Source organism: Dysidea avara, chromosome 11, assembly GCF_963678975.1.
Source record: "Dysidea avara chromosome 11, odDysAvar1.4, whole genome shotgun sequence".
Classification (NCBI taxonomy): Eukaryota; Metazoa; Porifera; class Demospongiae; order Dictyoceratida; family Dysideidae; genus Dysidea; species Dysidea avara.
In genome coordinates this window covers 15,299,155-15,311,707 of record NC_089282.1, presented here as the reverse complement: position 1 = coordinate 15,311,707, position 12,553 = coordinate 15,299,155, and the positions used below count along the sequence as shown (strand labels likewise).

Below are 12,553 nucleotides of genomic sequence, written 5' to 3'. Positions count from 1 at the left end.
TTTTAACCATCTGCAGAATACCCCCAAAGAATGCAAAATATACATCAAAAACAATTCAAAATGATGTTGTGGCAGAGCAAATCCACAATGAAATTTTGTCAGAAATAAAAGAAGCTAAATACTACTCTGTCATTGCAGATGAAGTGTGTGATGTGTTAAATAAGGAACAGTTCTCAATCTGTTTGCGTTATGTGCATGACAAAGTTGTGAAGGAAGCTTTCCTTGATTTTGTTGAAGTAGAGCGAATTACAGGACATGTTCTAGCAAATAAACTACTACACTATCTTGCATTATGGGGCCTCTAGATCTCATACTCTGATATGCACGGACAGTGCTACGATGGAAGCTCAAACATGTCAGGTGCAAGAAATGGCTGCAAAGAAATTGTGCAGAAGCAAGCCCCAATGGCTGTATATACTCACTGTGCTGCACACAGGTTGAATCTTGCAATTGTGTCTGCTTGTCGTATTCAAGAATTCAAAAGCACTTAAGCTTGCATTGGGGAAATTTCCAGATTCTTTAAATACTCAGCTAAGCAACAACGTTTGTTAGAAAAGTGCATTGACTCTGTAACTATGGAAGTATCACCCAAAGCACACAAATTAAAGATGCATGCAGAACACGATGGGTAGAATGTATAGATTCTTATGCAGTTTTCTTATAACTTCTTCCTGCAGTACAGAGATCAATGCAGGCTATTGTTTCACCAAATCACTTCTCTGATTTGGGTACAGATTGGGACTGGGATGGAGAAACGCTAACAAAAGCTAATGGCTTTTTATATCAACTTCAGTCCTCTGTGTTCATTATTTGCTTTGCAATTCTTCTGGAAATACTTTCTAGTTTTAGAGGATTAACAAAGAAGTTACAAATGGAAGCTGTTGGTGTTATTTATGCATACAAAGAAGTTAATGAAATAATCAGGAGTTTGAATAGCATGAGATCCAATTCTTCTTCTGAATTTCATAAAGTGTACATGCGTGCTATGAGAATAGGTACATCCTTCATGGAGATGGCTTTTCATTTACAAAGCCAAGAGTTGTTGGTAAACAAATTCACAGGAACAATGTCCAGACTTCTACTGTGGAAGATTATAACCGAATATCGTTGTACAATGAATTTGTTTCTCATGTGGTCAGTGAGATGGAGACTAGATTTACTTCTAATGAAAATAATAGTGTTGGGTTACTCAATTTACTGCTAAGTCATATTTGCAAAACAGTATCAGATTTATCAGACTTTGATGTACCAGAGAATCAGCTGTCTGCTGTTGATTTCTACCAGCATGATTTGCCTTTTTCTGCTATGTTTACCACTGAGTGTAGGATGTGGGTTAGAAAATGGAAGGAGTGCACCTCAAAAGTCCCATACAAAATGATTGATGCATTCAGGTTATGTGACAGGATATCATATCCTAACATCTATCTGCTTTACAAATAACTTTGACTATTCCCATAACTTCCTGTGAGAGTGAATGCAGCTTTAGTCAATTAAAACTTTTAAAAACTCCTATTCAATCCACCATGACAGCCACTATACTCAGCTCATTATAGCCATGCTAAAGATCAATAGGTCATGGTATGAACATTTGCAGCATTCTTCATTCAAAATTAGTCAAATGGTCCAAAAATTCAAACAGCTTCATCCTAGAAAAATGAAATTAGCATTTATGATGCAAGATCATAATGATGCCCTATCTATCACAAATGACAGTTCAATGTAAACTTTTGACTTGTAATAAATGTACATTAAATTATCTATACCCATGAATTTGTTATATATATATATATATATATATATATATATATTTGAAAGATGTATATACTATGGTGAAGCATTATAGCCACCTTTACCATAATGGATTTTTTAAAGTTGTGCAGGACAACTTAATCAGTTCAAATTTAGGCGATTTGGATAAACCCTCTATTTCACACAATTATACTATATAATTATATTAAGCAAGCTAGCTACATGTTACATGTATATCTGAAGCAAAACGTAAAAGCAGCCTGTATGTAGTTTCAAATTGTGCAACTGAATAATTTGACTAAAGATCGCATTTCCTTGGGTATTGTTGTCCAAAAATTCCCTGGGGGCATGCCCCCAGACACCCTAATAGGAGCATACAGGCCTCGCCTCCAGTGTTCACCCTCCAGTGCCTAACTAGCAAAGCAGATAAAAACAATAAACAGCATGTTGATTGCGCTTTGCACACTGTTGGAGTATCCACTATTGCATCATTCAATATAGTTGAAACTCCACTCAATATCACAGTCATTTCCCAGTGGGCTCCTTGCAGTAATTTTGTCTCTAGGCCCTGAGTGGAACCCCCCTTTTGGAAAGTCTGGATCCGCCCCTGCTATTACTGATTTTGTAAAATCCAGTCATGTGTCGTGCACCTGTTCATAAAACTTTCCACATAAATATTATTCTTCGTGACATGTAGTTTTAGATATAAGGATTTGACCATTGGTGGCCTTTATGGTCACTTTTGTGCACAAAATTTTTGTTTTTACCTCCCTAAAGCATTAATTAACTTGTTAAAACATGATGCCAAAATAAAGATCATGCTGAAATAAACAACCTGGGTTTGTTTGAAGCCAATGGGTGATTTCATTCCAAAGTCGTGATCATTTATTTTAGCCATGAAATTCTACAAATTTACCTTCCCAGGTAAATCTAAATGATTTTGTGACTACTAAAACAATGATAGCTTTTAAATACTAGTAATAATTATACAACCAAGTACTATAAGAATAATAAAATTAAAGAAATGCGGCCAAATAAGGTTGGGTGATATCAAAAATTTCCTTCCACAGTTATTGTGGAGTTTATCATCACAATTATTGCAAATATCACGGTATTGAAATGAACTATAGCAAGTACACTCAAAAAAGTTTACACATTTATTTATATTTGCATGGGTGAAGTTTCTTTACTACTACAACCACAATGAGTTTATGGAGATGCCATGGAGTGCATATCAATCTTGAAGATCCTATGTACATATAGCTAGCAGATAATTAAGTGGTTAACCACATGTTGGCCTGGGTGACTGGTTTGCCCATTGCAGGCTATCAGCCTGAATATGTTTGGAGGGAGCATTGCAAATCAATTATCGAAAGTGAGATTTGTGATGCTTGAGGTCTTTTCTGCTAGCAGGTTTCTAACGATTTTAAGAACCTGTTAGCAGGTCTCTCATTATCCTCTCAAGATCAAAGCATATTATGCATACCATTTTCTTAGTTCTGAAAGAGCCCCTTGTTAATATAAGCATGTGGAACAGCATTATTTCAGTAGGCTACTACAAAACAAAGTACACAGACTTTAAGCTTAAGTGAAGCACTATCTAATTGTCACTGAGCCCAAGTGAAACTGTTGATTATTTACCAAAATTACTAAAGACTCAAGATTCACATAAAAATTAACAATAGGCAATTAAATTATTACAACGTATATAGAACTAGAACCCACAAATGACCTGCACCCATGAGAAATTGATCACTTTTGCACACAATGCACAGTGAATTTGATAATACACACATACTTACATACATACATAATACGTCAACATTTACAAAAACAGTTTATGTAATCTTATTAGGAAATAACAAATATTTGTGATGCTATTGCACAGCCATACATTCCTCAACAAATGTCTCACCCTTTCAACTGATATTTGGAAGGTCACCAACTGTTATTTCCTTTCGGTGTCCCTACAAATTTTGATACCACCACCTATGTGAATCACTTTCAAGCCAAACTTCAAGATTTTGTACATGCCAACTTGACCAAGTCTGCTGAACAGCAAAAGAGACAGTATGACCGTCACACTTTTCCCCGTTCCTTTAACCCTGGAGACACTATATTGTTATTGATGCCAACAGCTAGGAAGTTGCAACCACACTGTGATGAAAAATGGACTGTCAGTAAAGTGAAAGACCTTTGTAATTTAGAACTGACTGATGGATCCACCAATCTAAAACGGTTCATGTCAATCATGTGAGACACAGGATCCAACCAGGGGACATACCATTACTGAACAGCAACCATTGCAATGGAATCCTCCTGAATTTTACCACCTCCTTATCCCAGAAGCTCCTGTTGATGGCATCCAGCGTCGCTATCCACTCTGTGATAGACACCCACCAGACAGGTTATGGTTCTAATGCTTGAGGACAAGCTCTTAAAGGAGGGGGCTTGTGTAATGAACTAGCTTTGTTTATTATAATTTAATGCAATGACTAACTTTATAATTACTGTATCACTTGACACTTAATATTTTTGTGGATGTAAAAGATTGAGCACATGTGTATTTGTTCTAATTAATGGCCGAATCTATCATTGAGTGACTGTTGTATTATCAGTTGTTATAATTTGTGTTACACATGTTATTCGAAAAATAATACTTTTGGCTACTGACAGCACACTGATGTCAGTGCTATAGCTAACCACTGAGGCAGTTACAGAACTGCCATGGAACCGCTGTATCCAGAAACATTAATAAATTGAAACTTCAGGTTTCCAGAACCTGGAATCTATCATGGAACAAGACATATATTTTAAACTTTTATCTTAGTTAAATAATAGTTTCTAACATGATAGCAACACCTATAGCATTTTTCTGAATTGTGATTTTAATAAAAAGATCGAGATACTCTAATAGAGCAGTCATGTAATATAAACTACTCTAATATAACAGTCATTTAGCTGTAGTGGAAACCCCTTTTCAAAATTCCTGTGGGTTGACATTTTTTAGTCAAGTGCTGCTTTTAGTGAAAATTAAAGTATAGCAAATTATCTTTAGAACAAGTCTATTAACAGAGTACTTCACCCAATAACCCAAAAAAGCAGTAGATAACATTCCAGATGTTCCTACCCATTTCTATGAAAATAAGCCAAAATTTATGACGCAGCTATATCCCAAACAGAAAGCATTTGCTCTCTAATAAATGCACCATTTAAAACCATTGTTAGGCTCTATCCCCTGAGTTACAGTTAATCTAAAGGGGGTCAATTTTTTCATTGCCAACTTTATGTTAAAGGATCTATGTATGAACTATAATTGTATGCTTCTTCCCAGAAAGCTGAAAACAATACTCATGTAACTCTACCTACATCTATAGCCTTTTCTTAGTAAAACTCTATTTGGATGGGATATTCACCAACAATATCGCCCTTTTTGTAAAGACCCATGACATCTGTAAAAATGTGACTTCGTTGTACAACCCTGGTGATTCCGCACACTGTTCCAATTGAATCCATAAAATCAACTTTTTTACCTGTAAATGCAGGATCAAGACACACGGTAGTGTGTCGTGCGCCCAAGAAGCCGGCGCGTAACACCCGTGAGTAAAGAAAACGCAATTTTCGCACCTCCGTAGCTCTGTGCTGCCTTCATGAAACAAGACGATTTTTGCTGTGTACACTCCCTCCACCTTCAGCATTCCACATTCCAATTTAGAGCGAAATCGCTTCACGCGTTCCCGAGATATTCGACTTCAAAAATTGGCTTCGTTTTTTTTCTTATTATTATTTTTCTTCCTCTTTTCGCACACTTACAAAAACTGCTATAAAACACGAACGCAATATCCGATTGCCTTGAAATTTGGCACACAGAAGGGGGTATAAAGGCGCATCTCTGTACCAACTTTGGCTAGGATACGATAAACAGGAAAAGAGTTATGATCGATTATTCACGAAAAATAACACCAATATGTTGTCACGCCTACAGGGTAAACCGCGTATGGGAAGAAGCTTAAAATCGGTGGGTGAATAGGTTAACTATTGAACCTCAAACCTTTTGTGGTTTGAAAGCAATTGAGCTAAAAACCAGGAAGATACAACGAAAAAACCAACAGTGTGTAACAATTACACAATCGAGAAGCTAATAAAAAAATGACTACTTGCCACGCCTACCAGATAAACCACTAGTAGTAGGGTCAAAAACTGTGGTTTCGTGACCAACCTCTGGCTAACAAAGTTTGATGGTTTAATATTGTACTTTAGGGTATTTTAAACAAAATGAGCTCCCACGCCGCTTTTTAAAGTCCGGGGAAAGTTCAGTAGAGCCAAAAGTCTAAAATGGCTACTAGCTGACATGCGCAAAAATAAAGTAATGATAAAAATTCAAATAAAGGTTCCTTTTAGACTAATTTGGGGTCAAGGAATCCATTTCTGATGTTATTTTTGTGATGGGATGTTCCTATAACCTAGAAATTTAAGTTTGGTAGCTACCGGAACAAACAATTAGCTAGCTGTTTATGTTAGAATTGATTTGTATTTATTATAGGTTTAACTTTGTTAGTGTAATTAGGATATAGGTTTTCGGTACGCATGTTTCAATCACGTGATAAAAAATGGCTGCCATGTAAGTGACCTCGTGTTCGTCGTGAGTTTCGGGCTGTTAGTTTTCGAAGATAAATCACAACATCTGGCGCCCAACGTGGGGCACGAGTAGGATTAACTGCTGTACGACTTCAACTAGAAGCAGCCCGGAGGAAGTTGATAGGCGATTCGACTTTTGATGAGACTCCTGCTGAACCGACTTCAGAACACTTTGTGTAGAAGATTCCTTCGTCATTTAAGGCTGCCTTTGCCACAATCAATCTTCTGAACCACCTGCTAAAACGCTGTTGTACCGTGGCGAACTCTAATCTAACGGTACCAGTAAAGGCAAGCCTGACTACATTCAATTAGTGCTGTTTTTTTTGTGTGTGTTTTTCGTTTAGAGACTCGCCTGGTAATACTATGTCTGATGAGAGATCGCGTGCTATACGTGGAGGCCATCGTGGTGTCGTCACAAAGCTTGTTCGTGAAGCTGAGGAAATTACTAATAAAGCGGACCCTTTAGACTCAACGCAACGGATCAGACTTAGTGTGATTAAACAGCAACTGGATGTCAAGTTGAATTTGTTGAGTGACATGGACAAGGAGATTCTCACTCGTTGTGAATTGGATGCTATTGTTAATGAACTTGAAGAATCGGAAGCAGTCACTGCTAATATAATTAGTTGTAAGCAGAAGATTGAGGAGAAGTTAACAGTAGTTACTCCGGTTACTAGCACTCCCGTGTCACCCATGTTGCATGCTTCATTGCCACCCCCTTCTTCTATTGCCGTGGCAAAACCTCGACTGCCTAGATTGCAACTTCCCAGATTTAAGGGTGATGTCAAGAATTGGCCAGCATTCTGGGATTCTTTCAAATCGGCTGTCCATGAGAATACAGAATTATCGAAGGTGGATAAGTTTAATTACTTAAATTCATTGTTAGAAGGCACAGCCTTAAAGTGTATTCAGGGGCTTACATTGACTGATGACCATTATGACACTGCCATTGGTATGCTAAGAGAAAGATTTGGGGACCCCCAACAAATAATATGTTCTCATATGGAAGGGTTAATTAAAATTCCTAATTGCACAAGTGATCGCTCTGGTGCACTTCGTACAGTATATGACAAGATAATGGTCAACATTCGAGGCTTAGAGGCACTAGGAGTTACGTCGGACCAGTATGGAAGCTTCTTGATTCCAGTCATAATGACTAAACTACCAGATGAGATTCGTTTAAGAATTGCCCGTGAAGCCGGTAGAAATGCTTGGAAGATCAACCCCTTACTTGACATTTTGAAACAGGAAGTAGAGGCTAGGGAAGTGAGCGAAGGGTCTACCATTAGTACGATGAAGAACCCTGTTGCCCAGCCACCGCGGCGTGAACCCTCTTCCACGGGTAGTGCATTGATTGCCAATAATTACGGGATGCATTGTGTTTATTGTAATGGTGAACACTACTCAGCTTCTTGTTCTACAGTAACCAGTGTAAGGGATCGTAAAGACATACTTCTGAAGGCTGGTCGTTGTTTTAATTGCTTAAGGGCTAAACATAAGTCAAAGGAATGCAATAACCAGAGGACCTGTAGACACTGTCACCGTCGGCACCACCAATCAATATGTGAACGGGCACCCCCTGCAGTGAACACTGGCAGTGGTGGTACTGATTTACGCTTAACTGACAAGTCAACTGTTGATACAAGTATCGAAGGTGTCACAAGTACGACTAACTCTAACAAGGCCAGTACTGGCAAGGGGGTTGTACTCTTGCAAACTGCACGAGCCATTGCTGTGGGAGAGACCAAGAGAGTCCCAATAAGAATACTTTTAGATGGTGGTAGCCAACTGTCTTATGTCACTAAGTCATTGCAAGAACGTCTAGGGCTGAAGTCAATCCGAAGAGAGAAATTACGCGTTAATACCTTTGGCAGTTCCTCATTTGTGGCGAACCCGTGTGACATTATCAAGGTCCCCATTCAGAGTCCGTATAGTAATGAAACCTTCAACATTACAGCCTACACCTCACCTGTTATCTGCTGTCCACTTCCTCGTTTGGTTGATCCAAGTGCTTTCAGTCACCTTGCAGGGTTGCAATTAGCTGATGCCAGTGATTCTACACAGCAAATTGATATTCTAATTGGATCTGACTATTACTGGTCTGTAGTGACAGGAGAGACAATCGTCGGTAACCATGGTCCGGTAGCAGTGAATAGCAGGTTGGGTTGGCTCCTTTCGGGACCCTCAGGCAATAGTGATACTGTGAACTTCACACATTGTAATGTAATAGTGAACTGTGATGACTTAGTGAAAGTAAGTAAGAATGATGACCTTGTCAACACTTTAAGGAGTTTTTGGGACACCGAATCAATTGGAGTATTAGATGATTCCCAGGATTTGGCTGACGAAGATGGTTTTCTAGTCGGATTGAAGTTTTGCCATAGCCGCTATGAAGTAAACCTGCCTTGGAGAGAATCTGGTCCATCTATTCCTGATCACTTTGACCTTTGCTTGGGTCGATTGCGGCATCTTCATTCTCGATTATTGAAATCACCTGAGCTCCTCGAGAGGTATCACACAATTATCCAAGACCAAATAAGTAAGGGAATAGTTGAGTTAGTCCCTGATGATTCACGAGTAGCTACGGCAACAAGTAACACAGTACATTACCTCCCTCACCATGGGGTAATACGTCAGGACAAGCAGACCACTAAACTAAGAGTGGTATATGATGGTTCAGCAAAGACTAGAATGGATCCTTTATCGCTGAATGATTTCCTTAAGACAGGCCCAAATATGATTCCTCGACTATTTGATGTCCTTGTGAAGTTCCGTTGGCAGACGATAGCAGTAACTGCAGACATTGAGCAAGCCTTTTTAATGGTATCTATTGCACCCCAAGATCGAGATGTTTTACGTTTCTTATGGTTTACGGACCCTCTTGATGCTGCTAGTGATATTATTACATTGCGATTTGCTCGGCTGGTTTTTGGTCTACGTCCTTCCCCAGCTATTTTGGGTTCAGTCATATCGAAACATCTTGATAACTATCAGTCTCAATATCCTCAACTAATTCAGTCTATTAAGAACTCATTTTATGTCGACGATTTTATCTCTGGGGGAGCCACTGTTGAGGAGGTCTTTAATACCTACGTGGTTGCCAAGAATGTTATGGCTGAAGGAGGCTTCAACTTGAGAAAATGGGCTTCAAATTCACCAGAATTGATATCAAGGATTATCAATGCTGAATCTAGTTCATGTACTGATGCTACTCCAGGCCAGTCGAGTGGAGGAGATAAGTCACTTCAGTTTATTGTTGGGAGTGGTGACCCTCAGTCCAAGTTGCTTGGGGTGGGTTGGGACAGCTGTTCAGATGAGCTTCATTTCAATTTCTTAGAATTGACTGACCAAGCAAGCAAATTTCCTCCAAGCAGAAGATCATTGTTGAAGGTCACGGCAAGTATATTTGACCCCTTGGGTATACTTAGCCCCTTTGTGGTCAAGTTAAAAATTTTGTTTCAGACATTGTGTTGTCAATGCACCGATTGGGATCAGCCGTTAGAGGGTGAGTGTTTAAGAGAATGGAACAAATTTTTGTCTGAGTTCCGTATCTTAAATGGAGCTCGAGTACCACGATGCTACTTCCAGAAGGGACGGGTTTTACGTCTCAGTGAGCTGCATGGATTCAGTGACGCCTCTGAGCACGCCTATGCTGCTGTTTTGTATTTAAGAAATGTCTACATGGATGGTACCATCTCTATTAGCCTGGTTGCATCAAAGACACGAGTGACGCCGGTCAAGAAACAGTCGATTCCGCGTCTTGAATTGTTAGGTGCCTTGATACTAACACGACTAGTAAACGCCGTGCTTGGGAAACTCCCAATGCAGCTAACCCCTACTTACTGGGTTGATTCGACTGCAGCTCTATTTTGGATTAAAAATCACAGACCATGGAAGCAGTATGTTTCAAGAAGAGTTGCTGAAATTCGTTCTCATACCTCACCAAGTCAGTGGAAGCATTGTCCAGGAGTTCTTAACCCCGCTGATCTTCCATCTCGTGGATTAGGGGCTCAGAAGTTGTTGGATTCTGCCCTATGGTGGGGAGGCCCACCATATTTGAAGTCCTCAGAGAGTGAGTGGCCTGAACTTATCAACCCTCAACCTAATGATCATACTCTTGCTGAACTGGCCAAGAACCCGGCTCAAGATACAACACATGTGTTGACTACTGTTGCTTGCAATGGCTTGCTAAACCTGAACAATATAATTGACTGCCAGAAATTCAGCAAATGGAGTGTATTACTCAGGGTTACTGCTCGAGTACTGAGATTTATAGAAACATGTAAGGGTACTCCACTCAAGGCTCTCAATGTACAATATAGTAATGATTCTGAGTTGGAGGCAGCAGAGTTGGAGAGGGCTGAAACACTATGGATTTGTTCCATTCAAGGGGAGGCCTTTGAGAATGAGATTAAGTACTTGAAGAGCAACTCTGTTCATGGTAAGCCATTGTATGTTGAACAATTTGGTCTCTATCTAGATAAACAAATTCTGAAGTGCAAGGGGAGACTTGGCAATGCATTATTAGCTGCGACTGAGAGGCACCCTATTTTGTTACCCACCAAGCACCCATTCATCAAGCTACTTGTGATGGAGGTACATAGTCGAGTGAAGCATGGGGGAGTGAATACTACTCTTGTAGCCACACGCGAGAGGTACTGGATCTTGAAGGGTAGGCAGTTGGTTAAAGGAATCATAAGAAGATGTGTAATGTGTAAAAGGATGGAAGGTCCTCCTTATGGCTTGCAGCCCTCTCCTGATCTTCCAGAGTTCAGAGTATCAGACAGTCCTCCCTTTACTCACACCGGGCTAGACTTTGCAGGCCCTTTGTATGTTCGAGAGTTAAGAAATTCAGACGTTTCTTCCAAAGTCTACATTTGTTTGTTCACGTGCGCATCTACCCGTGCAATTCACTTGGAGCTTACTCGTTCTCTTAATGTCGACACTTTTTTGCTGGCGTTTCGTAGGTTTGTTGGTAGGCGTGGCTTGCCAGCTACTTTAATCTCAGACAACGCAAAGACCTTTAAGTCTTCATCAAGAGAAATCAGTTCGATTTGTCGAGCTGCTGAGGTGTTGCAGTACTTGAGTAACCAGCGTACCACTTGGAAATTTATTGTGGCCAAGTCCCCTTGGTGGGGAGGCTTTTATGAACGGATGGTACAAACAGTGAAGAGACCCCTGAGGAAGATAATAGGAAGGTCAAATTTGCGATATGATGAACTGAACACCATCCTTATTGAAGTGGAGTCTGTGATTAATTGTCGTCCTTTGACCTTCGTATATGATGACAACGAAGGGGTGAGTTATGCCTTGACCCCATCACATTTACTGTATGGGCGACGGATGGCTGTTTCCCCATGTGCAGGACACTATGAAGTTGTTAGTACTAATGCTGCTCTGACAAGAAGGTCAAGGAATCACAAGCACGTACTCAGTCAGATAATAAACAGTTGGAGGAAAGACTACCTACTTAGTCTACGTGAAGTACGGACAAGTAAGCTCAGTGGATCAGGCTCTTCTGTTCGAGTTGGAGATGTTGTAATATTAAAGGACGAACATATTAAAAGAGCTTTTTGGAAATTTGCTAAGGTAATTGAGCTTCTAAAGGGATCAGATGGAATTGCTAGAGCAGCTTTAATTAATGTGTCAACAGGAAGTGGACCCCCCAAGATATTGAAGAGGAGCACACGTCATCTAATTCCCATTGAGGTTGCTTGTTCAGAAGAAATTCAATTTGATGTTCCTCCCACAGTTGTAACAGATGGCTCGCTTGTTAATGATTCGGATAAAATGGCTGAAGGTGCAAATGATACTGAAGTCCCTCAACAGGATGACAATTCCAGGCTGCGTAGACAAGCTGCAATCAGGGGGGAACAGACACGAAGAACCTGGACTGGACATTGACAGTGTTTGCTCCCATCTGTGACCAAACAGGGGGAGTGTGTTAGAATTGATTTGTATTTATTATAGGTTTAACTTTGTTAGTGTAATTAGGATATAGGTTTTCGGTACGCATGTTTCAATCACGTGATAAAAAATGGCTGCCATGTAAGTGACCTCGTGTTCGTCGTGAGTTTCGGGCTGTTAGTTTTCGAAGATAAATCACAACAGTTTACAGTGATTAAGCCTTGTTCTTTCAGCTCCACAGTCAATAGTATCCCTCTTG

General features: G+C 39.9%; 1 protein-coding gene across 1 annotated transcript; it reads left to right on the top strand.

The window, feature by feature from the left end:
* The first annotated feature begins 6,750 nt into the window (after positions 1-6,750).
* Positions 6,751-12,291, top strand: LOC136237710 (uncharacterized). Its single transcript, XM_066027924.1, has one exon. It carries the CDS (start codon positions 6,751-6,753, stop codon positions 12,289-12,291), a length of 5,541 nt encoding a protein of 1,846 aa, XP_065883996.1.
* The last annotated feature ends 262 nt before the right edge of the window (positions 12,292-12,553 follow it).

Excerpts from the sequence above, each read along its gene's own strand:
- LOC136237710 (XM_066027924.1), top strand. The coding sequence starts at position 6,751 with ATGTCTGATGAGAGATCGCGTGCTATACGTGGAGGCCATCGTGGTGTC.